This window comes from Molossus molossus, unplaced genomic scaffold (genome assembly GCF_014108415.1).
Source record: "Molossus molossus isolate mMolMol1 unplaced genomic scaffold, mMolMol1.p scaffold_m16_p_16, whole genome shotgun sequence".
Classification (NCBI taxonomy): Eukaryota; Metazoa; Chordata; class Mammalia; order Chiroptera; family Molossidae; genus Molossus; species Molossus molossus.
In genome coordinates, this window is record NW_023425351.1 from 67,369,913 (window position 1) to 67,396,176 (window position 26,264).

The following is a 26,264-nucleotide window of genomic DNA, read 5'->3' on the forward strand; positions in this document are numbered from 1 at the left end:
GTTGTACTCAAAGAGGTAATTTTGAAAATTGCACTTTAATAGATGCATTTGTCCCCAAATCGCCACACAGCAAATGCTCACCTCTGTGTAACTGTCTTCACAGGGAAAACGGAGGCAGAGAAAGTCCTCTGCCTCGTTCCGGTCCAGACGCTGACTTTCGCTTGCTGAGCAGTCATGCTAGCTTGCGACTGGAGGGGTTAGATGCCTAATCACATGCTCTAAGCATGAAACAGACACAAGTTCTCATGCAGCCTCACAGCCAGATCAGTAATTAACCCCTTGTAAGGCCCGGTGCATGACAATGTGTAAGTGTGTGATTATAATGTAAATCAGAAATAGGCGCAGAAAGTAATCCGATGTGATCATGAAGAGTATGTGAATCAAGGTGCCAGGAGAGAGAACACCAGTGAAATACGACCTTCGCCTCCACAGGAGGAGAGGTCAGGCGAACCAGGCCAGTATCTGCTCTGAGGATCACCCAATTTGGGTGTTCCTAGCACCCGCTCGCTCACCCTTATTAGCAGCTGTGCCTGGCGTGTATGGAACACAACTCTGCCAGGCCCGGCCTCAGTGCGCAGACCAAATGCTGCAGCCACCTCTGCTCCGCGGCTGCAGCTCCCCACCTCTATCTGCTGCAGCCAGACAGCAACAAAGCCTTCCCGAGAAACTAAATGGGAAGCCTGCTACTGCTTTTGATAAGATCCACGAAGGAAGAACGTATTAATAAAATATGTAATCCTTGCTAGCCTGGGGTTTCTTCCACGCTTCCCATACCTTCCTTCCATTCCTCATCTTGTCTTTTAGGTGTCTAGGTACCTGTGTCTCTTTCCCCAATCAACTAAAACTTCTCAAAGGATAATAATACTATGGTTGCTTCTTTCTTTGCATAGAAGATACCCAGTAAGGATTTGCTGAACTGAATGAAAGGAACACACACACACACACACACACGGAAGACAGGGTGAATTAACTCATTGTTATTAGAATAAGATTCAGGTCCTCACTACTGCATGCAAGGCCCTCTGTGGTCCAGCCCCACTGCCCTCTGACCTCTGTTCCACACTGTCCACTACTCAAGTCTGATCCACACCCAGTTTTTCTGAACCCATCGAGTGTGTTCCCACCCCAGAGCTTTTGCACTTGCTGACCTTGCTGCTGAAATCCTTTCCTCAAAAGTCTCCCCCAGGTCTAAAGAGGGCTGGCCTGCTTCTCCCCCCTCCACCCTGCTTTTCAGCATTCGGTTCAAATGCTGGAAGCAGAGCCCCTGCTAATCTGGGGAGCTGGAGTGTGTAGGGGGCGCTGAGAGCCATCCCCTGTGACCGCGATGCAGCACTGCCGCAGGGCTTGGTCTCAGAGCATAGACGATCTGCAAACAGGCCCAGCGGCTCACAGGAAAGGAAGTGAAGATGTTATCACTTGTTAGTTTCAAGATTAATATGAACTGAATGAGGCTGCTACACAGGGGGAAATGATCAACCTAAAAATTCTTTTGATTTGCATAATGCAGCCGAAAAATGGAAAGTGGACATGTCATCCACAAACACAGGTTTTAAGCTGCTTATCTGTGCTATTTTAGACGACACAAAGTCCTTAAGATGTGGGTTCTGCTGTGTCCACACAGACTCCAGTCAGACATTTCGGGTTCCCTACTCTACCGATGGGCACGGGGTTGCACAGGAGGGGATTTCACCCACAGACCTGTAGATGTGAGACTGCTAAGGGTCTGGGCCCCACCTGAGAAGGTCTTCACCGTTCAGGAGACAAGACACTTTCTTTCTCCCAGGTGGGGAGACAGAAACCAAGCCAGCACCAACATTTCTGAGAGGACGTACGCTTGGTGTTTGGAAACATCGAGGAGACCAGGTGTCCGAAGCAAGTGGCCACGCGGAAGACACAGAGATGGACGGGGGCGTGCTGGGAGGAGAGGCCGTTGAGAAAAATGAGGTCATCAGTCCCGACCTTTAGAAAATGAGGCTCATGCGCTGGGAATGGGAGGTAAAGGGACAGGCTGAAAAGGGAAGGCCAACAAGCTGGCATCGCACAAACGGGGTCTCTTCAGGATCTCTGGGGGCTCGATCCACTTCCTTCTCCGGGGCCACACCCCAAACTTCAGGCTTCCTCCCTCCAAACCACTCCTGGACCTCCACTCCCGTCCAGGACCTCAGTGATGGCATCGGAAAGCTCAGCGGGGCCGGAGGTCACACTCCTCTTGTTTAACCTCTGCACCCAATCCTGCCAGTTCTCCCTCCCAGGACCTGATCACGCCCAGCCAGATCCTTTATCAGCTTCCAAGTCCACGTCCGCCCTTCCCCCAATGCCAAAGTAGCCTTTCCCTCTTTAAAAAACCCAGCCCAGCCCTGGCCGGTTTGGCTCAGCAGTCAGAGCATCGGCCTGCGAACCAGAGAGTCCTGGGTTCAGTTCCCACTAAGGGCATGGACCTCGGATGCAGTTTGTACCCAACTCCGGTTGGGGTCATGTGGGTGGCAGCCAGTCCATGTGTCTCTCTCACATCGATGTTTCTCTCTCTCTCTTCCCTACTCTCTCCCTCCCGCTCGGTCTGAAGATAAATGCAAAAAAAAAAAGTCCTCAGGTGAGGATAAAAACAAAACAAAAAAAACCAGCCCACAGCCAGCCAATACAGCCCGGCTGCACCCCACCCCACCGCTTCCACAGACGCCCACTGGTGTCCTCTGACCTTGCACTTTCTATCCACATTCACGGTGCCCACGTACTGAGCGCCTTCCTGGCCTCCGTGGAAATGCCAATCCCAGCAGCCAGAATTCTCTTTTCTCAATAAGACTTGTCTTTTGCCTTTTCTTCACCATCTCCTTAACCATCTTACACACTCAGGCTCAGCCTTTAGGACCGGGTTTTATTACATCTTCTGCAAAAACCTCCCCTTCCCGCTGCCCAAATCTCTGTGTCCATCCCCACTGCTCCGGCAGCTCTGACCGCAACTTTCCCATCTCCTCCTCCCACCAATGGTCGCTACTGATCTTCTGCAATACGACATACATATCCATTTCCTTTGCCCCCTGTACAGCCAGCTTCCTGACCCTCCCCAGGACTGCGGACCCAGAGACCTAGACGGTGCCCGGTACCCCAGGCAGGATCAGGGTCACCAGGCACCCCAACCCGACTCTGCCCTTCAGACCTCTTGGGTTCCCAGCTTTCTGATCTGCAAATTTGGAAAACTGGATCAATCTGTAGTCTCCCCTGGCTTTGATTTTTTTTTTTATCCTCCCCAAGGACATCCTTCCATTTTTTGTTCAGACAGAATGGGAGGGAGAAGGAGAGAGAGAGAGAAACATCGATGTAAAAGGGACACATCCAGTGGCCACCACCCTGCGCGACCCTACCAGGGCCAGGGACCAACTGCAACCGAGGTACGTGCCCTTAACGGGAACCGAACCCGGATCTCTCTGGACCACAGGCCAATGCTCTAACCGCTGAGCCAAACTGGCCAGGGCTCCTGGCTCTGATTTTTTCAAAAACAAACATTTTTCATGTCTTAGAGACATTATGCATACTGTTTCAATTAAATTTTTTAGCATGTTAGATTTTGTATGTATGTATGTATGTATGCATGTATGTATGTATTTATCTTCCTTACCCGAGGACATTTTTGCATTTATCTTCAGATACAGCGAGAAGGAGAGAGGGATGAAGAAAGAGAAACATCGATGTGAGAGAGACACATCGACTGGTTGCCACCCACACAACCCCATCCGGGGCAGGGGACAAACTGCAACAGAGGTACGTGCCCTTAGCAGGAACAGAACCCAGGACTCTCTGGTCCACGGGCTGATGCTCTAACTGCTGAGTCAAACCAGCAAGGGCTAGATTTTGTTTTAAATGGAAGACATTGTAATTTTTTGAAAGTGACACAGTTAGCATCAACAGGGAAAGGCCCCGGGGAAGGTCTTACATTTCAGATCTCTATGCAAAAAGGGTCAACCACAGCTTTGGTCTCAGATTCTAATTCCAGCCACTTCTGCGTCCCTTTGTTACATCTTCTGTCCTCTAAGAAATGCTTTGAAAAGTTCATCTTGAGTTTTGCATCCAAGACTCTATCAAGCATATACAACAAGCACAAATAACACCTTTTTATAGATGAAGAAGCTGAACCAGGGCAAGTGTCCAGGGCCGAAAACTAGTAAATGGCTAAAGCAGGCTTCTTATCCCCAAAAGTCTAGCTCCAAAGTCCGTTCTTTCTGCCACAGCTCATGGCCTCTCCATTTATAAGACGTATTTCATTCCACTTCTCATCATGCCCCAGTACGCACACACTGAGCTCCCTATAGGTGGCTCATCTCCCCATCTTCGGAGGACAGAGTTGGAAGGGAACACAAGTCATCACCGTCGGTGACATTTGTGTTTCGGCCAAGTTCAGACCTGTGCATTCTCCAAACGAAACCTCCCAGTGGCTGACTGCAGGTCTGGTCATCATTAAGTAATGCCTTTATTAAGAAAGACAGGCCTAATTTGACAGAGGAGCACAAACCCCAGTGACACATTGTTTCCTATGAAAAACATGATTGTCGAAAAGACTGATTTATTGTTGAAATAACAACAAAACAATGAGATGAAAGTGGCATCTCTATGCTGTGAGCTGTAGAAACGGTTCTGAGAGAGGCTGGGAAGTATCCTGGGGGAAAGGGGCGAAGACAAATGTGTCTCACACATCATATGGTAACTACACCTTTCCTCTGGGCACCGATGCACATCAGGATACAAAAAGACTGGGATATTTTGAAGAAACATGCATAACAACTTTATAACCCAGCAATTCTCAACTAAAATAAATAATTAAAATCAGAATACTTTCTTTTTTTCATACCTGCAGAGCAGTTCTGGGTCATCAAGATAGGAAACTCTGCATTTAAAAGTCTAACAAAGTTAAGCCTCAAAAAATATACTATACATATCAGTTCGAGAGGTCTAATGATTTTCTACTGTTAACAAAAGATACGACCAGGAAGAAGATAAAAACTTCCACCAATTTTTAACAAAACCAAGATGAAAACATAATCACAACAATATAAAAAGGAAAAAAGTTGGCATTTGTAATATATAATTTGTTTGTGGGATTTTTATTTTGCTTGTATAGAGATCCAGAACAAAAAGGGCAAAAGACACTGGCACAAGAAATTGAAAACAGTCAACATATGCCCTGGCTGATTTGGCTCAGTGGTTAGAGTGCTGGTCCTCGGATCAATGAGTCACAGGTTCAATTCCCGTCAAGGGGACATACCTCGGTTGTGGTTCGTCCCTGGCCCTGGTCGGGGTCATGTGGGAGGCAACTAGTCGATGTTTCTCTCTCTTCCCTTCCCTCCCACTCTATCTGAAAATAAATAGAAAAATATCTTCAGGTGGGAGGAAGGGAGGGAGGGAAGAGGGAGGGAGGGCGGAAGGGAGGGAGGGAAGAGGGAGGGAGGGCGGGAGGGAGGCAGGGAAGGAAGGAAGGAAGGAAGGGAGGGAGGGAGGGAGGGAGGGATGGAGGGAGGAAATAGTCAACATATGCAAATAATTTCAATCACACTTATCATTTTTAAATTCCAAGTAAAATAATACTGAAGTGTCCTTTTATCCTTCTAAAGCTGTAAAAATAGAAAACGTAATAAAAACGACGAACGGCGAAGCTCCAGAGAAATAGTCAAATCCACAGAACTGCACCGTCACAGAACCCTCTTTCCTTGTACACAGTGACCCCACTCCTCCGGCTGTCGTCAAACCCCCCGCACCCTCAGTCAGAAACCAAGAGGAGCTGCTATAAACCACGTCGCCAGGTCTCGCAGTACGAAAAGTTAGAAATAACCTCAATCCAGTAACAGGGAAATGGCAAAGTGAAACAGGAAACAGCAGGCAGGCTTAGCATATGGCCACTGAAAATTATGTATGCAATTAGGAGGGTGAGACCTGCCGTTCACCGGGGGTCTACTCTATGACACCTGCAAATGCTATGAAACACTTGTAGAATGTAGAAGTACCTCTGTTATAAAGATGCCAATTATCCAGAAGTGACGTTTAGAGAGATATACAGAGATGTTTAAAAGTGGTTGCCAGTTAGGACTGTTATGATTAGGAAATTGTTTTCTTTTAAGTATGTCCCTTATACAATGTCATAAGGTTTACTTAGTGTTAAAAATGTTTAAGCATTTTGAGAATGTCTTATAATACAGTCAGTGTCTGCTTTTTTCCTCAGTAATTGCAAGAGACCCAACAAAATGTTAGCTGTCATAGAAAACGAGGAAGCAGCAGTATCTCCTCTCAGGAATTTCCTTGTTGCCTTGCACATGGTACATTTAAAAAATTAGGGGAATATTGTGTTTCAAGAGCTCCTGTCTGGGGCCAGAGAGAAAACTGTAATCACAGCAATTACCTCATGAACCTCACTGCTGTGCGGCTCTCAAGTGCGCGTGGCGCCCACAGTCCACGCCTTCTCGTCATGAGGCAACTCTGCTCCCTTCTTGGGAAAATAATAATTACAGGTACAATGAGGTAGCTGAAGACCCAAAGAGTCACGCAAACACCGTTTCCATGTTATTAAAACCATGAATTAAAACCTAAGACCAGAAAGGAGTTCCTGAGACGTCTTTTCAGGATCCTTAGAGTTCATCGGGAATTGCTCTCACTTCATAACAGGTCAGTCTGTGCTGGCAAACAGACTAGGAACCACGGAGCTAGTGATAGTCTTTTAGCATCTACCAACGCTGAGGTTCTATACAGTCCTACTACACCTGTATGCCTGGGTCTTGACCCAGTGATTCAATATTTTGGTCCAGGGGTGGACGCTCAACCACTGAGCCGCAAAGGCTGGGAACAGGCACCCTTTCAAATACGCTCCCTCGGGACAGCCCGTTCAGACAGGGGAGCGCTCACAGGCCCGGGCCCACGGATCCAGTATGGCCTGAGAAAGACTGGGCCGAAGCACACAGTATTAGGCTGCACTGGATGTTGTCATGAAGGTCAACGTTCTTGTTTACAAGACTCGAAGTTTTCTATCAATCAAACACCTGTCACTTAACTTTTCCATAAGCCTCTGAAATTAAATTTACTTGCTCAGAGAGAACACAACCATTTCAGGGAAGCTTCCTCCACTAGCTGGCAAGTGTTGTTGTTCTGTCGGAGTGGGGCCCTCTGTGGTGACACCCCTGTACATTCAGGCTTTTGTGCACTAGGCGGACTCAAAGTGAGGAGGCAGCTACAAAGTATTTGGGAAAAAATATCAATCTCCTCCACTCTGCGAATCCATTCATTTGACAAATATCCAGTGGGAATAACAGGTCAGGGTCAAAAACCACAGAGATGATTCCTGACCTTGGGGACTGGGACAGATGACCTCAATCACATTTATTAGGTAGCTAGATAGAAAACACTCTAAACACAAATGTGTCCCTTATAACATGACATGTGGGGTCAGTCTGCCAGCAAAATGTATTCATCTAGAAGTGAAGCATGCAGTCAATTTTAGAAAATATTTAAGAAAAAAAATACAGCTTGAAGGCAGGAATGATAAAGAAAATTCAACATCTTCTTGATAAGTACATATAAAAGCTTTTATTAAATTACATTTTGTGCACTGAACTACACTGTGAAGGGAGAGGATAAATTTCCTTTGGATGGTTCTTTAATATACTGCTGGGAAGATAATTAAAGGAATATTAATGGCTTAAGAAGTGATTTCCACTTCAAATACCAACATTAAAAACATGGAGCTGGAGTACTCTAAAAAAGTATCTTAAGCTCTGGCCCACAGCTCAGTGGTTAGAGCACTGGATCGAAGGGTTGGAGGTTGGATTCTGGTCAAGGGCACACACCTGGGTTGCAGGATCAATCCCTGGCCCTGGTGGGGTCTTATGGGAGGCAGCCAATCGATGTGTCTCTCTTGCATCGATGTTTCTCTCTCTCTCTCTCTCCTACTCTATCAGAAATCAATGGAAAAATATCCTTGGGTGAGGATTAACAACAACAGAAGGTATCTCAGCTTATCATCGATAATTTTAGATAAATGAAGTGCATTGTTTCCAAACATCAGAGCTGATTCCTCAGTAAAGGAACAAGTTCAGTGGGTGCTGGGGGAGCTGGGGGAGCTGGGGGAGCTGGGAAGGCTGGGGGAGCTGGGAAGGCTGGGGGAGCTGGGGGAGCAACTCTGAGTGACCCCTACCGTCAGATACCCCAGACATCCTCCAGATGACTCCGTGTCTCTAAAGGGAACCCACAGCATCCTCCCTGTCCACGACACAGCCCGCTGTGGACAGAGCCCCAGTCAAACCACGGCGAACTACAGGAACTACATGGAGTTAGGCTGTCGGGTTACACCCAGATCTCTGCAGGACCTGCGTGGGGAGTGCTACGTCCCAGGGAACAGTTCCCTCCACCAGCATTCTCATTGTCAGGCAGAAGTGACGTCAAGGCTGGGTTTAAGGGGGTTGACAAAGTTAGAATATCCCTAAATCTGAGTACTATTTATTTAGATCAGCATTTTCCCAAATCTAGGCCAAATGGCCCAATTCATGCTGTGAGGAAAAAGGGATCTATGATAAGTTTGGAAAAGGCTCTGCACTACACCCACCCACACACCCACCCCCGCCCACCTTTTTAATGCTTGGATCTTGAGAGAGAGAGGAAGGGAGGGAAGGAGGGGAGAGGAAGAGAGAGAGAGAGAGAAACAAGGATGTGTCGTTCCACTCATTCGTGCACTGATTGGCTGATTCTTGTATGTGTCCCGACTGGGGACCAAACCCGCAACCTTGGTGCATCAGGATGACGCTCTAACCAACTCCCCGGCCAGGGCACTATACCCTTCTTGAAGATGGACTAGCATTGATATATTAAAAGCCTGTGAGGCTCTTGTCTTGAAGAGAATGTAACTGTGTGTCACACAGTAGCCCCCAAACTCGCTTGGCCCCCAAAGCACACTCCCCACCTCCACCCGCTTTTAGGAGTGCCCACTAACACCTCAGAGATAGTCCTCACACAGTGCACTTGGGGAACGCAGACTTGGGTCATGAACCTCCAGGGAGTCTGTTATAATTATATCACAGGAAGAGATGGGTGACTCACAACTTGCCTGAGTCTTTTTTTAAATATGGCTTAATGTCTTTAGTAAATATCCGAATTAGCTCCCAAACATTCAAACTTGGGAGATTTAAGATAAAAATGCTGCCGTCCAACCGTCCCGATAAGACGCCTTGGTCGAGGTGAACTCCCCTTTCCCGGGGACAGCAATGAGCAAGCCGAAGGAGGACATGCCACGGTAGGGGCTCCCGCTGCCACTGGACCAGCAGGTCTGTGGCAGTCACTCATGCCTGCCCCGTGACGCAAGGTCCCCCAGGGATCCTCCCGCATCCCGAGCAAGGGCTCCATGGAGGAAGGTGTCCGGGACAGGCAGATGTTTGAGAGGAAAGGCGCTGTCGATCTGTCCGTCCCCACTTCTACCTCCCTTACAAGCTCAGGACCGGCTGGTTTACACCAGTGGCCTGGCATAATGAACCGCTGAGCCACCCCAGTCCTGCCCTATTTTGGGTGAGTTATATGGTCACTCTAACTGTGAAGCCCCCTTACGCCCTCACTCCAGTCCCACAGACAGTTCAGCACCTGGGAGTGTCCTTCACCACTTCCCAACTGTTTCGTGTGAGTGCTGTGGGGACAAGACCGACAATGGAGCCCAGGCGACCTGGGTCTGACCGATTCTGCCTCAGGTGTCTCTGTGGGGACGAACCAGTGCCCTGGTCCCCTCGGATTCAGGACCTTCAACACATGATTTCACAGAGCCAAGGGGAGGACCAGGGATGCAGCCAGTGCTTAGTAAACAGCATGTGCTCGATAAATGGTACTGTTAGTTCTGAGAATGTAACTCCACGCAATTACGGCCGTCTCTGTCTGTTATATTCCCAATGCAGTGGTCCTGGTTCTCTCGCAGATAGACAGTCAATGATTCTTGACTGACGTGTTGATTTCTTCCTTAAAAACCCCAGGAAATGTCCAAACATGCTTGTCTCAATTCTCCCACTCCTTTAAGTTTTCAATTTTGGGACAAGTGGTAAGAAAGCATTTTCCCTCTTTGCCCATCAATTTCAACAATGACTTCCAGAAGGGCACCTGTCCGTCTACTCATGGAATTTTTTTAAATGTCTTGAAGGCTGGGGATAAAAACAAAATTCTGCCCCCAGAGTATGGTTCACGACTTGCGCGACCGGAGTTCATTACGCGCTAACACTGCCGGGCACCGAGGCCCAGGATGACTCACGCCTGGGCCAGGCGGGGTTCTCCTCCTCCCTGCTGCGGGTCACTTGTATCAGAGAGCCCTCCCCGGGATTTCCCCACAGTCTCTACTGGTTCCCAACATGCTTCAAACATTCTCGCATTTTCCACTCCTTTTCAATCTGTTCTCTTTCATTTCAGCTAAAAACCGCAGGGATTTCTCAGGAGTTGCTGCCATGGAAGAGAACCTCAGAGGGGAGGTTCAGGTGCTTACGATTCACTGTGAACCCTGCCAGACCGCTCTGTGCCACCGCCCCGCATCGCCCCGGGCGCAGGGCCTCTCCTGCCCGCCTGTCCTCTGTGTCCGCAGCTGAGACCGAAGGGACGGCGCAGACAAGACGAAAGAAAGCAGGGCTCTGATCCAGCGAGTGCCCTTTCTCGGTTGGATGTGACTATACAAACTTTTCAAGCAAAATCAGCATAACTTAGAAATGAAGCTCTTAAATCAAACCTAATGAACTGTCATTATCTTCTCATGCTCGGCCTCTAACTAGCGGTGCCCCCGCCTCACCTGACTTCACAGGTTTCAGCCTCTCCCAATGTGGGGGGGGTGGTATTTGCATCTGCGCAATGTCTCCTAAATGCAAGCCAACCACTTCATCTGGTCTCCAACGAACAAACGGTGAGGTAGGAGAAACACACAGGACCGTGGGCGTGGTGGCCCCGATCATGGGGACTTCCTAAATGATTTTCAGGGCTATTCCTGCTTTATGCCACTTTCAACTAACATGATGACCTCATCACCCCATCAAATCCAACCCTTCTTCCAGGTGGAAGGTTTGAGAGAAACCGGGAAAAGAGGTGCAGTGTGACGGGGTTCTTGAGAACTTCTGGGATGGGTGCTATGTATGCGTGGGCTGGAGCAGGGACGATGAGAAGGTCGAGGGGAACCTACGGCGTGATTCCTCTCTGATTATGAGGAAAGACTGCCAGGAAGCCCTCATGCATGGGAGGTCTAACAGCCACTCTGGTCTGTCCAAATTAGACAGCGATAACCCCTCAAGTGGGAGTACCCCGAGGCAACCACAGAGTTGACACAGAATAAGAAACTTGGACACAATAAAACCTCCAGAGTTCATGCCAATGGCATGTGTAAAGGAGGCTGGGGAGTTGGGAGGGGGGTTCTGGAGGGGCCAGGATTACTGTCCAGGGACCGCCCTCTCCCTGAGTGTTCGTCTTAGCTCCATGACTACTGATAGTAAACCCCAGCCACCATTGCAACTCGTGCATACTGTGTGTACACCATAAACACTCGTACGACAAATACATAAATGTGGCTAACAGATATAAAAGGAGAACAAATCCCACAAGTGAACTTTACAATTACTGCAAAAAAAAGGGGGGGACTCTATGCTCCAGAAATAAAAGTAATTGCTAGATACAGACAATATGAAACTACACATACTTTTCTCATTAGCTAACGATCAGCATGTGAGAAAAACATGTATTTCATAGGTTGTCTTCATGTTCCCAGTGCCGCTTAAGAAAAGTACATGTGGGAGTTTGAACAGGTTACAGAAGGTTTATTCACTATCCTTCTCAGTAAGGACTTGGATGAAACACAATTCTTTATTAAGTAGGAAGAAAGTAGTCTTTGAATGTCAGCTGGAATTTCGAGTTTCTCAAATGTCTTTAACTAATATTTAGACTGTAAAAACCCCTCACTTTCCATGATCCGTGTTGGGATAAAGGCTATCACAAAAATTTGAAAATATTTAGAAAACAGGCTCCATTGAATATTCCTCCCCCAACGCTCTAAGAGAACAGAACTCAAATACAAGTTTATCTTCAGATGAATTATGAAATGCTCCACATTTTTCCCTTCTGCAGAAGGATAAACAGAGAGGCCTGCTCCATGACCCCGCGGCCAGGATTTCCTTGAATGACACGCTAATGAAAAATGCAAACCAGTGGAAGTCTTGAGTCACGGCACCCGAGTTTGCTACATTCCAACCAAAGGTCTGCCTTGCATCAAGAGAGAAGAAATCATTTCTGGAACCAAAAGCTACCCTGAACCCTTTGCCTCGAGAACGTTTCCGCGTCTGTGTGACAGGGCGACGGAAGAAGATCGCCCCAAATACTCGGCATGTTGACTAGTAACATTTATCTGGCAGATAGCATCTAATCGTGTGTGTGGGTCACAGCACCTACCTTCAGAAGGCCCCAACCAAAGATCCCATGAGGGAGGGTCAGGTTTTGTAGCAAGGGACCATACTTCCCCTTGAGCTGCTGCTACACGGATCAGGTAAGGGAACTTGACCCAGGGTTTCCTAGCAACCCATGAAGTGGCTGGAGAACAGAAAGGTGAGCTGGGCCAATCAGATCTGACCCTCTCAGCAATTCGAACTAGAAAAGAGAAAAGAAGAGGTGACAGAGGGAAGGCCATGCTGGGCCTTAATGAAGACACACCGATGACGACCACGCGGTGGAGAAAAGACAGACGAGGCAGAGGCAGGTCCAGGCCAGGCAAGAGTGAGCAGAAAGGAACACACAAAGCCACTGAAGAGGATGTCATGAGAGCTCCCGAGGTGGCCTGGACCTGGCCCCCCACCGCCACTTCTCAGGAAGTCTAAGTGACCTCAGCTCACCGGGGAGCTTAACTGAAATGGTACCCTGATTTACGTCGCAGAACCACCCCACACAAATGACTAACCTCCGCAGACCGCAGAGCCATCAAATAGCAGGTCAGAGAATCAAGTTCAGGGATGTCTTGCTCCAAAGCCTAAGGCTTATTCACCAGGCTATAGTTTTTCCATAAGAAGCATCAGTTCTGACTGCCTTCTATGTCACAGGCACACAGACGGCTGATGAAGCTCGTCACTTTCTTAAACAGCGTCCAAGGTAGGCCTTGTCCATTACTTCACATGCAGAAAGGAAAGTGAGGCTCAGGGAGGCCAGCAGGTGAGACGTGGGATCCCACGACCCCTGCACATGCTCTCCTGGCTGCACACCTCTGTGCTGCAGACCACAGAACAGAAACTTCAGCCCCTGTTCAGACCAATGAGAAGCCCTGGCCGGGCAGCTCCTTTGGTTAGAGCATCGTCCTGATATGCCAAAGTTGCAGGTTTGATCCCTGATCAGGGCACATAGAAGAATCAACTGCCTTGGCCGGTTTGGCTCAGCGGTTGGAGCCTTGACCTGCAGACCAGAGAGTCCTGGGTTCGGTTTCCGCTAGGGGCACGTACGAAAAAAAACCAACCAATGAGTTATAAATAAGCAGAGCAACAAATCAATGTCTCTCTCTAAAAATCCATCAATAAAAATAAATAAATAAAACCGATGAGAAGAAAAATACCACCACCACAAGCAGAAAAGGCAGGGGACTCCATGACTGGGACATGACACGGTGTGGAGGTAAATGGCGACAAGCGTCATTTCTCGAGGGCCACCTCGAGCCTTGGGGAGAAAAGAGTAAGACTTGAGAGCACCAGGCTGAGCCCACCCAGGGGCAAATCAGATCAGGAATGCCAGCCAGAGAGCAACACCACACAAGGGAGTCTCTTAAATTGTGACAGAAACCGCTGATGCCTCCTCTTCCATGGTTCACCTGGTGGAGACAGTGATCGCAGCCCTGTGGCCCCCAGTACCTGGTCCAGGCAGCCAGGCTTCTCAGGCTGGCCCATCCTCTTACCTCCTCAGTGAGCAAAGCAGTGCTGTCCCAGGCAGCTGACCTGGGCCATGGGACTTACTGCCCAGGCCCGGCCTCGTGAGATACCAGCGAGCCTGGAGAACCGGGCCCACGACCACCTTCGATCCACCAGCCTATGTGGATCCCTTTTCAAAACTGGAAAACACTAGCTATCCAAACCACTTGTTGTTTTGATTACAGAGCTGTATTCTTGCACTGCCACTTGGCTGTCCATGTGCACAGGCACTGCACTTCATTCAGGAACTTACTAAGTGCTAGCATGTGCTCAGCCATGCGCTGGTCCCTGCCGGTGAGTGCAACCACGAGCAAAGGTGCCCTGTCCTTCCAGAAACATGCCGGGCGACGACAGTGCTGGCGCTGCACAAGGGACCACAGGCAGCCTAGGACGGTGACGAGGTGCACAGCGAGCTCCAGAAGCCACACTTGGGGAGGGCAGGGGAAGGTCCCACAGAAGGTGGTGTTTCACCTGGCTTTGAAGAGGACATGCTCTCCAACGTCAAAGGAAAGACAAGACACTTGGAGGAAGAGGCCGAGCCTGGGCAAGGAGAAGCCACGTGGGCTAGAATTCCGGCTGTGCCAGGGGAGCGGTACGAACCCCCACCCACGGGGATCTCTGGGTAGATGCCTCTCCTTCTCAAGAGCAGTGAGCTCAGCTGTGACTGACAGATCTTCTCCCGGGAAAACTCCTCCTATGGCATCTGGAGAGGCTGGGAAAGGCCTTCCCTGCAGAGAGAACCCCGTGAGCCACCAGCCCTGAGCTAGGCAGAGCGGCTGCAAGGCAGTCCTCCCAAACCCCGCGTCTCTGTGTGGCTGGTGGAGCTGCCACCCCCCCAGAGCACCGTGGTGGCCCGAGCTCCTGGTGGTGGCGCGCCGCTCCTCTGTCCAAGAGCCCTGCTCCCACCAACGTCCCCGCTCCAAGTTCACCCAGATACCAAGACCGTCTCAGCTTTGTGCAGAAAACGCAGGTTGTGCCCTGGCCTGTTTGGCTCAGTGGTTAGAGCGTCCCAGTCAAGGGCATGTACCTGGGCTGCAGGTTCAACGTCTGACCCCAGGCATGCGGGAGGCAACCAATCGGTGTGTCTCCTCACACGGATATTTCTCACTCTCTCCCTCCATCCCTCCCTTCCACTCTATCTAAAAATCAACGGAAAAATATGCTTGGGTGAGGATTAACAAAAAAAAGTAGCTTTTGATGCCAAAGAGAGCATTTAACAGGGAGAAATACGGTTCCTGACTCCAGTAGATGATTGCACTGACTGTCTCAGCCACAGGGCAGGAGACCCAGTAACAGAGAAACAGTTTAGTACATTAAGGAACATCTCTATGGTGATACTATGTGGCCCTTAAAATAACAAAGATGGCAAAACTAGAGAGGAATATTGGTGCTATCTTCTAAAGTGAAAAGGCAAATTCAAAGTGGCTACCGTTTAAAACAATGTGTGCAAGTAAAACACAAAATGATAATAATAAAAATTAGTTGGAGGTGTGGTGGGGGGGGTGATCATTACTCTCCAAATATTTTTAAAATGCATTATTGTTCCATGGCATACTAAATTAAAAAAAAAAAAAGGCATCTGGCTTCTCAGTAAGGCTCCAGCTCAGGAGAATCGTTTGCAGTCCCCACAAAATCACACTACTGTTTGTTAAACTAAATTCTTCCCCCGACCATTCTGCCAGTGGTGGCTCACGTTATGCAGGACAGACCAACATCAGGTTCCTTCGCAGGATCCGGGAAGTCCGAGGGAGGGTTACGAGAGGAGGAGGAGCAGTCAGAGGCACTGAACCACCGACAAAAACAGCACTGTGGCCGGTGCAGAAACCATTACTGGCCTCCTCGCGGCATGATCAGCCCAATAACACATTTCTGTTTTAGACTTTTTAAAAAGTGTACTTGAAACCAGGACAGGCCTTGAATTTCAAACACCCAGAATAAAGGAATGCCACCGAGAAAGAATTAAGGTCAACTGAAATCCGCCTTTTGTCTGGGATGCATTCTTCAGACTCGGTTTGAAAAAGGCAGGGTTTGGTATAGCTGTGGATGAATTTGAAAGTGAAATCCGAGGTTTCAGAATTACCCACACAGCCAGAGACAGAATGCCGATGCAAATTTGTGTGATACGGTTTCCAAATAAAACAGCCATTGTGTGACCTCGAGTGGACCTCCAGCTTGCAAGGAAGCGGACAAAAGAACTGTTAACAGGATGTCCTGGGAATACAGGTAGTGACAGTTCAAATGACTGTTTACACACACTTGGAAGGTCAACAGCAGGAAAGGAACATGGACCTTCAATGTGTCCAATACCCGAAACTACAACTCAGGTAACACAGCTGTCCCTGAACGTCACCGGGTTGCACTGCATGGGTCTATACTTACACACGGATTTTTTTCAATTCACCACAGTTCAAGTGACCTGCACGGTTCAAACTGCATTGTCCAAGAGTCAACTCAGAGGTTGAGGATGTTGTACGCAGAGTGCCGACTAGAAATGTCAGCTCTGTGGAAGTTAGACGCCCGAAACCCCCTGCTTTTAAAGGGTCAGCTATTTATGTCACCTACCAGAGTCCTCTCCAAGTTTCACCTAGATATCTGGAGATCATCTCAACTCTGTGTAGAAAATGTCGGTTTGGGTAACTGTGTGTGACTGGCTCCCTCCCTCCTGTGTAGCAGGGACATGTGTTTCCTAGCTAAAGACAGGCCCCACCCAGACAGGGTCACTGTCGGCTGAGTCACTCTCTTGGGAAAGTTGAACGGTACATGAAAGTAGGGACCGCTGGTTGCAGGGCTGGGTCTCCAGTTCACATCCCAGCAGAGTTACTGTGAATTGTTACATTATTTGGTCTCTGGGTAGATGAACAGGCCGAGTGTGTGTTCCGAGTACGAGAAGTTATCAGACATCAAAGACAAAAGCCCCAGACTGTCCCTCCCCTATGTGGACCTAGGCTTCCTCCCCAGTAAGAAGCAGCTTTTTGATCACACTCACTCACTTTATGGCCCACTGACACCCGCAGTTAGACTAGAATATTTCTAAGTCCCTGAGCTTTGCCTGATTTTAACATTTTTCAGTCCTATCTTTGTGATCTCTAACGCAGACAGGGCTTGGTATGTAAATGTATAAAGAAATAACTTCCCTCATTCAAAAGGTTTACTGGGTACGGAGTTGTACAAATGAGTTTCTGACATATTCAAAGCTTTTTATTAAAAACAATCTATCAACTCAAACATGTATAAGGACAGACAAAGTAACAACTACGCCAGATCTTCATCCTGTGTATCTCCTCGGGAGTGGGCAATTTCGTCCTGACATCTGAGTTTAAAGAAACAAAAGAAAAAAAAAACACACAAAAAAACAAACTCTCCAAAACACTGAACTACCTCAGCAAGGTTATTTTTGTCCAGCAGGGAGACACTGCTGGGAAAAACAGCAACGATGCTTAAACAAGAATTGCAGGATTGATGCCGTGTGTCCACCATGAAGTGGCGGTTCCCTGGTCCGCTAAAATGATTTTTTTTCTTAGTGATTGGCATCACGCGCCCTTGTTGGAGATAGAGTCTTTCTTGTAACCATTACCTACGGAGTCATTCACCGGTGCCAAGAGTCACCAGCACCGAAAAGTGCTCAACAGTACGCTCGGCCAAACACGCCACTGTCCCTTCCCCGGGCGCCTGTCCTGGCTCGAGCAGTTTGAGGATCACAGTGACCTGAAGCAAAAGCTGCTTCGCCTGGTCCCCAGGACGCCCTGGGTGACCAGCAGAGCCTGCTGGGGGCTGCGACTGGTTCCTCCTCAGTCCCCACCTTCCTGTTCTTCCCATCGGGGACGGCTGCTCTTAGAACTGCGAGGATTCAGGAGCTGTCCACTGACAAGTGCCCCAGACCCAGGTGAAAAGGGAGCCTTAGGCACACATCAGGTCAACGGGGCAGTTTATCCCACACGTCTCTTCAGCCTCACTCTGCTCTTAAAAAAAAACCAAAAAGCCTACAAATTACAGTGCTGTGCTACAAAGACACCGCATCGCTTGCATGCCACGTAACTCCAAGGAATTTGTTTTTCTTTACCAAGAAATGATCCCTTATGTTGTTTTGGCGGAAAGAATACTGACCACCTCAAGGAGAACGAGAGAAAGAAGCCAAAATCAATACTAGATGCTGGGGCGACTCATCTAACTTTGAAATTCAGCTTCCAACCCCTCCCGACCCATTATCTCTGTATCTCCTGGTCCCCCCCTTTTTTGGCCCCCTTTAGAACTGTGATAAAAGCCTCAGTTTTTAAAGTGGAACTAAACAAACTATCAACTATTAGGCTGATCACCCAGCTGAGCTTAAACTGGCTTTCCTCGTGGGATTTCATATCACTAGGTAACGGCCCCAGGGAAATACACACCTTCTTCACCTGGTTACTGCCACCCCTGCATGACTATCCACTTTACCCCTCTCCCGTCTCCTGCTTCCAGCTGTGTGCCGCTGTGTCTGCATGCCCCTTCTCTTTCTCCACGTGGTTATTTTTATACCGCGTGAGATCCTCGTGGGAACAGAAGCTTCCCGTCTTTATATTGGAAGAGGAATACGAGCAAGAATTACTGAGTTCCGAACTAACAGCTTGATCCTTGATCCCCCGGTGACTGGAGGTCTGGCTCTGTCTTGTTCTGGACTTGTTTGTGGCTCCCTGTGGTAGGCTGGGAGAAAGTACATACCTCAGTGATTTAGGATGTCTTCTTTCCAATTTAAATGTACTTTATGCAACTACTTGATTTATTTCAGATAAACAACAAAAACAAATACATTTCCTCTGGTCACAGGATGGAAAGCCTGATTCCAGGCCGTGATTCACATCCAGCAAGACCCGCTCACCTCACACCCTCCTTCTCACGCTGCTGTCGAGCTTAACGAGCCACGTGTTGCATGTGAAAAGGCTCAAGCCCCAGTCCTCCCTATGAAGTAATGACACTCGATTTGTCTTACAGTGAGAAAAAATAGAGACATTAGGTACTTGCTAAAAAGTAGGCTGTAAATTCAAATATCACTTTTCTGTTTGTTTTCCAGAACTGTTCATTCTTCCTTTAGACTCCAACATTCAGAAAATCCAGCTAAATGAGGGTGTCCAGTGTACCCTGCTATAATAAATCTGCTAGTCTCCCACACTGCACAGAGTTTAGAATGGATATCGCAAACCCTGTATACGGTGCCACAGCAACGTAAGGACAGAACTAAAGTAACAGCAATCACACTTATTTAAAACTTTATAACAGGGGTCATATATGGTGGCAGGGTAGGGCAGGGGAGGAAGCCACCCAAGTCCATAGCTCCAGAAACTGTTTCTCCTGCCCGGATGCTGTGGCTCAGTGGATGGAGCATCGTCCCATGGACTGAGAGGTCCCGGTTTGATTCCCAGTCAGGGCACATGCCTGGGTTGTGGGCTCGATCCCCAGTAGGGGGCGTGCAGGAGGCAGCCGATTGATGTTTCTCTCTCACGTTCATGTTGCTCTCTCTCTCCCTTCCTCTCTCTCTAAAAAATCAATAAAAACATATGTAAAAAACAAAACAAAACTATTTCTCCAAGCTGCATTGCTTCACCACGACTCCGATCTTAACCTTACACAAAACTAATGATGTGAGGGCAAAATATAGCACGAAGCAGAAGAGACTTGCACAAATACAGAAACGAGGGACATGAGCAGCTTTTTCCTTGAAAATGTGAATTCCGCAAACTTCAAGTTTCAAAAGGTATTAGATGAAAATGCAACTGTCTATTCTTGCAGGGCACTTTTTTTTTTTTGTTAATCCTCTCACTCGAGAAAATTTTTCCATTGATTTTTAGAGGGAGGGAGAGAGGGAGGGAGGAAGAGAGAAAACAGTGATGTGAGAGAGACACACTGATTGGCTGCCTCCTGCATGCACCCTGACCAGGGCTGGGGATCAAACCTGCAACCCAGGTACATGCCCTTGACTGGGAATCAAGCCCAAGCAAGACTCTTTAGTCTGCGGGCCGACACTCTAATGGCTGAGCCAAACTGACCAGGGCTTGAGGGATACTTTCTGTAACCATTTTTGCTTGTTTCATAGTAAACACAGAAAGAAAAGAGTCAATACTGTGAGGTTTTAATATGCTAGAAGTGAAAAGACTCAGAAGGGAGGAACATGGCATCTCGCTTTGAGAGACCACTGCAGACGAAGGGCCGTGTGCCTGCCTAGTGCCCCTGCTTTGTGGACCCTGCGCCGAGGGCGGCGGGGCAGACTTTTGCTGGGGTGCTCAGTGGGGGTGCCTGGTGCTATTTCTCGTGAGGCTTCAAAGTGCGACTTCACAAAACTGAACTCGAACAAAGGATGGCCTACCGGAGGGAAACACGATCCTACCACTCCTTCACCAAAAACTCACTCTAGACGTTGTATTTTCTTTTAAAAGAATCCTTTCAGTGTTGTAATCATCACTCACTGCTTTAAAATTAATCTGAAGAAAGCCTATATATCCTGAAGCTCTTTCCTTTTTGAAGGAGAAAAACATGAGAAACCGTCTAAAACCCTGAAGTTGCGAGGTCCCTGCTAAGGCAGGGTCACCTGCTGCCTCTCCTCCACCCAGGCTTCCCTGGCAGCAGGGGAGGGGCACCCAGGGCTGCCCACATGGCCCGGGTGGTACAGGTGGGAGACGGAATCGACATAGCTCCGACTCTCACCCTGAGCCTCGTTCATAACCCCGTGACCTCCAGCACCCTGCATGGGATAAAGGGGCTGGGGGAGGCACAGAGCTTGAACCTTGGAGTGAGGAAGCCTGGGTTCTAGCCCTGGCTCGGCATTAACTGGACTTGGGATCGTGGCGGGCCGTATCTATTTTGGTCCTCACTTTCCCCATCTATAAAAAGGAAACGTTCGCAGCAGAATTCCTTCAGGTATAAAACTCTGTAACTCGCAGTACCTTGGACGTGACTCATTCTCACGGTCACGGTCCCTCCCTGCTCACTCTGCTTCCCCTTGGGGAGAACAGGTCGACATGACAGCCCTTGAGAGTATCGGAGGATAGAGTCTGTCCTCTGAGCGTGGAGGGGGTGACATGCCTGTCCCCAAAGCATGGAAGGCGGGCCTTGCTGGCATTTTCTGCGTACTTTTCAAAGAGGTCAAGTCTTCACTTACATTGTACGTGGGGGTGTTCTGGGGGGCTTGAGGGGTGGTGATGGTACGGAAATGGGGAGGTTACATTCTTTCCCTTGGTCGAGAGCAGATAACATCTAGTTGATAGAGAACCAGGCTGGAAAACCAGGAGGCTGTGACCTCTGGTCTGAACCCTCGCACTGGCACTCAGTCTGCTTGGAAGTGCCACCCACCTTCAGTGTGCCCAGGCTCGCTGCCTGGGACGGGAGAGAGATGCCTCAGCCTGCCCGTGCCAGGGCCATCAGTCCGAAGGGCACTTCCCTCTTCTCACGAGCTGCACAGCGCTCACTGCCAGGGACGGCCCTGGGCATCACACCTGACGAGCGGGTGTTTTCTCACTGCGGTCTGACGCACAGGGTTCAACTCCTCGGCAGCAGGAGGAGTGGCGGCAACAGAGCCCACCTGCAGGGGCAGATCCTGAGACCATAGCTCTGTATTGAAACACTGACCGCGGCCCTGGCCGGTTTGGCTCAGCGGACCCGCAGACCAGAGAGTCTCAGGTTCAATTCCGGCCAGGGGCACGTACCTTGGTTTACGGTTCAGAGTGCGGGTTGCCACTGATGTTTCTCTTTCTCTCCCCCCTCCCTCCTTCCTGCTCTATTTGATGATAAAAATGGAAAAATATCCTCGGGTGAGGATTTAAGAAAAATAAAATAAAATGAAATATATACTGACTATATACTTCGTAGTGGGGTGATCTTAGGCTAGTTTTATTTTTTTACTTTCTTAGTCTGTTGCTTCATCTGTTAAATAGGAAGGAATAATCATAACCATCTCTAAAGTGTTAGCGAATAAAATGAGAGAGGCTACGAAGCTCCTAGCACTCAGAGACAGTCAACATGTGGTAGCTCCTTCTCTTCCAAGCGCCTGGAACCCCAGCTGGGAACTTCCGCCTGTGGAGTTATATTTCTGGCCCCAGCCAAAGGAAATAACTGGGTGAACAAATGAAGCCTATAGGGGCTTTCTAGAGGTTCATCAAGAGCAGCAGAAAGCCCACTAATTCATTTATCGAGCATTCCTGGAAGGCAACAGTAATGGCTCCGGGCTGCTATCCACTTAGGCGCACTCCGCTGATGACCGCAGGGTCAATACCCTCTCTCGATTACCAGTCCCCCGAGACAGCCTGGCTCCGCACGCCCCGCTCTCTGCGTGGCCCACGCAGGCGCCAGGAGCACTCTGGACACGAGAGCCAGCGAGCTGAGTGCTCACTGTGCGGAGCAAAATGCCACTAAAGGAGCTGTAGCAGGAACGAGATGGGTCTCCTCTGCTTGCTGTTTCTGTTCTAACTCTCCCATGGAAAAGGCGTGTGGAAAACTGAGTATTCCTCATGAAGACCAGAACACAGCTGGAACAGGACACAGTCACCAACAACCAGGCTGAAGGGAGGACAAGCTCGCCGGACGCTCCAAGAGCGAGACCCCAGACAGAGTGACCAAGGAGAGAAACAAGTTGCACACAGCAAGCTTCTCCAAGGAAAGAGTCAGACCAGAACCTTCTAGAAATGAATGGAGGCTTCACACTGAGAGATATCATAAGAGCAACTCCAAGGGCAAAGCAAACCCCTCAAGCCCAGCCCCTCATTTGGTAAAAAACACAGGTGGGCCCTGGCTGGTCTGGCTCAGCGGTCAGAGCGTCAGCCCTTGGAACAGAGTCATGGATTCGATTCCAGTCAAGGGCACGGACCTCGGTTGCAGTTCATCCCCAGCCCTGGTCGGGGTTGTACGGGAGAAAACCAATTGATGTCTCCACCCCCTTTCCCTCCCTCCCTCCCTCCCTCCCTCCCACTCTATCTGAAAATTAATGCGAAAATATCCCTGGGGGAGGATTTAAAAAAGGGGGTAGAGTACAGGGGAGGGGATCAGCATATAAGCTTCCAGTTATGAGTAAGTCTGGAGATGCACAGCATGACATCCGTGGTCAGTCACACTGTATCGTCTATTTGAAAGTTGCTGAAAGTAGATTTTAAAGTTCTCAGCCAACAAAGTACATAACTCTGTGACATGACGGACGTGTTGACTAATTACAGTAACCATTCTGCAGTGCATACGTACACATGTAAAATCACTGTTGCACACGCATTTACACAGCGTTCCATGTCAATTACATCTCGATGAAGCAAGGCTGTGAGCCGGCAGCGAGGCAATGGCCACAGACGAAGAGAAAACCACCAGTGACCATGAGCCACTCTGGTTCTTTATGGCCAATGTGTTTAAGACCAAAAAAAAAAAAGATAAAACAGTTGAAGTTGAGCTGCGGTGAAAGAACCAGAAAATTCAATTCAACCCAACAGAAACAAACTCAAAATACCAGTTCCATTTTTGCAGCATGGGAAAAAAATGTTTAGACAATGCCATCTTTAAAAATGTAAGCAAAACAAACATTTAACAAACCAAAAGAACTCACACCAAGTAATCAACGGGATGCTAAGTGTTCTCATGACAGAAATCCACACTTGGTGTCAGGGCACTCAAAATCCGACAACAGGGCGCCGAAACGCAGTGTGCTGGGAGGGAAAACAGGAGGCACAGGCGGCGAAAGGTACTTTCAAGCGCTTTAGGAAACATCACAAATGGGCAGCCATTAGCTCAGATCTGGAAATGATTTCTGCGGGATTTCTCACAGCAGTCTGTAAACGTGTCCCCGGACTACAGAGATGCCCTTGCCCACACACAGGGAGCCTGCTGACTGAGAGCGGCGGGCATGTGGGGCTGCCCCTGAGCCGGGGTTCAGTTTTCAGACTACAAATGGCCTTCAGCGGGTGGAAGGAAGCCCGCCCCATCTGGGCGGAGCTCGACTGGGCCAATAAATAAACTCCCAGCAATGAAAGGAAGAAATCCTGCTTCTCAGTGAGGCTGAACATGTATTTCCTGATGCCTCGAGAAAGGGTCTAAAGAGTGTGTTGAAAAGCTGAAAGAAAGAAATCGAAGGGCCGTGTTCACATGTATGAATCACCACCGCCACCCTGAAACCATGGCTCCTCACCTGCACAGGACGCTCAGCAGGCAGTCTGCAGGAACACCCTGAGGAAACAGTCAGGAGGCGGTGCATGCCTGTCACGGTACTTATGCGAGCATCTCCAGAACAATGTTCTGGCCCGGATCTAAGAAAGCTGTAGTTGCGCCCTGGCCGGTTTGGCTCAGCGGTTAGAGCGTCGGCCTGCGGTCCTGAGAGACCCGGGTTCGGTTCCCGCTAAGGGCACGTACCTCGGTTGCAGTTTGTCCCCGGCCCTGGTTGGTCGTGCGGGTGGCAGCCACTCGATGTGTCCCTTCACGTCGATGTTTCTCTCTCTCTCTGTTCCTCTCTCTCCCTCCCACTCTACCTGAACAAAAAATGTCCTCGGGTGAGGATAAAAAAAAAGAATGAGAAAGCTGTAGTTGCACCCCATATTCCAGAACTGTTTTATTTTTTAAAGGGACATGGCAGGTAGCATCCATTCCTGTGCTCAATGGAAACAGAAAACATGACCCTCTCCCAACACCAAGCTGCGTTTTACACTGACATCAACAATGTCAGAGTGGAAGCAAAGAAATACACCAGAGACCCCACTGGCTTCTGTTTCACTAGAAACACACGAAGAAAATAAAAATGAGGAAGCATTCTTTCCTTGCAAAAGCCTTCCATGCAAATGAACGTTTCTTCTTTCTTTCTTTGTACACATGATAAAAGAAGTGAGAGACAAAGGACAAATAACTCCTAGGGCACTTAATCCGCACGCAGGAGAGACCCTTGACGTTTTGGAGTCACCCAGCATCTCCCACTCTACCAGGAACCACGCTGGGGCAGAACCAGAACTCAAATCCAGGTCTTTTACCTCATACTTGAAGGTCTCTTCATAAAGCCCTCATAATTCGAGGGCCTCTGGCACGTTCACAAAGTCCTTCCTCATTCATTAATTGATTCAAAACAACCCTTTGAGACAAACAAGGCAGGACCCTCCAACCCATTTCACAGATGAGAAAGCTGACGTGAGGGGAATGTTCTAGAAGGCCACACAGCTAATAAGAGATGGAGCGGCTCCAGATTTCCAACTCTCAGTCTATCTGCTTGCCAGGTAAAAAGCAAAACGTCCAAACCTCTAGCACCTGACTTGCAATGAGAATGAGGGGGGCAAACACTGGCAGGCACACCCCCCCACACACCCCCCCGAACTCTGTGGTCACTTTCTCCCAGAAGCACGTGGGGGCAGAGGAAACCTCCTTTCCTCGCGTGAGCTCTGAACCACGCGCCCAGCTTTAGGCTTCTGAAGTCACCCCCTCCCCCTGCCACACTCTTCTCCGCAAGGAGCCTCCGCCGTCCAGGGACGGAGCTCTGAACGGGACAACCAGGGGACACGTGGACCTGGCTCACACCACAGCCAGGGGCAGGCGTCAGAAACCACTTCCGTGGAGAACTGTGACCATGTTTTACAGCGGGGGCGGGGGGCCCCATTCCATGGGAACAAAACTGAAACAGCAGCGCGGTGTGGGCAGGCGGGTCTGCTTTCGAAACTGAGCACACGGCGCTGCAGCCTCCACGCTGTGAGTGAGCAGAACCTGCCTCCCAGCTTTAGTCCCTCATCTACAAAAGACACAGATGTGACCACACGATTTCTAGATCTTTCTCGACTCTAAAGTGTTCTAATTTCTTTTTCTTTCTTCTTTTTTGCACTTATCTTCAGATAGGAAGAGAGGGAGGAAGAAAGAGAAACATCGATATAAGAGGGACACATTGACTGGCTGCCACCCACATGACCCCAACAGGGGCCGGGGACAAACTGCAACGAAGTTAGTGGGAACCAAACCCGGTCTCTCTGGACCGCGGGCCGATGCTCTAACCACTGAGCCAAACCGGCCAGGGCTGTTCTATAATTTCTATAAGGAAGATCAGAAAGAGTGAGAGATGAAGCAGTGGAGAGAGAAAGAAAAAGCAGAAGTGAAGGCAGGAAGGACAGCATGAGAGGGGTGGGGAGGGGTCCCCTGAATCGTTGGAGGCATTCATAACCAACCGTGACCCTACTGTGTGTACCCACTGCCCCTCTTGAACCAATAACCAACAAAACCTCAGGCTACAAAGAGGAGGAACTAACTTTCCATGAACATCAAGTATGGCCCACATGAGAAACATGAGTCTGTCTCAGCTCAGCAACTTTCACTGTTCGCTGAGTGTCCCAAACCGGCACTTGTATGTTCCTTATTTTATTTGGTCAGTAAAAGGAGACAGGCAGTGGCTCT

At 49.0% G+C, this 26,264-nt stretch overlaps 1 protein-coding gene across 9 annotated transcripts in view; it reads right to left on the bottom strand.

Moving 5' to 3' along the window:
* ASAP1 (ArfGAP with SH3 domain, ankyrin repeat and PH domain 1) overlaps nucleotides 1–26,264 on the bottom strand; it is a 234,359-nt gene that overhangs the window by 108,426 nt on the left and 99,669 nt on the right. The window contains exon 1 of one of the 9 annotated variants that reach the window (XM_036263731.1): nucleotides 12,920–12,955. The exons of the other annotated variants lie outside the window; for them this stretch is intronic. Coding sequence (XP_036119624.1) covers nucleotides 12,920–12,940 — 21 coding nt within the window. The 5' untranslated portion in view covers nucleotides 12,941–12,955. Of the gene's footprint in view, nucleotides 1–12,919; nucleotides 12,956–26,264 lie in introns of those variants that run through there. 9 annotated transcript variants of the gene reach the window in all.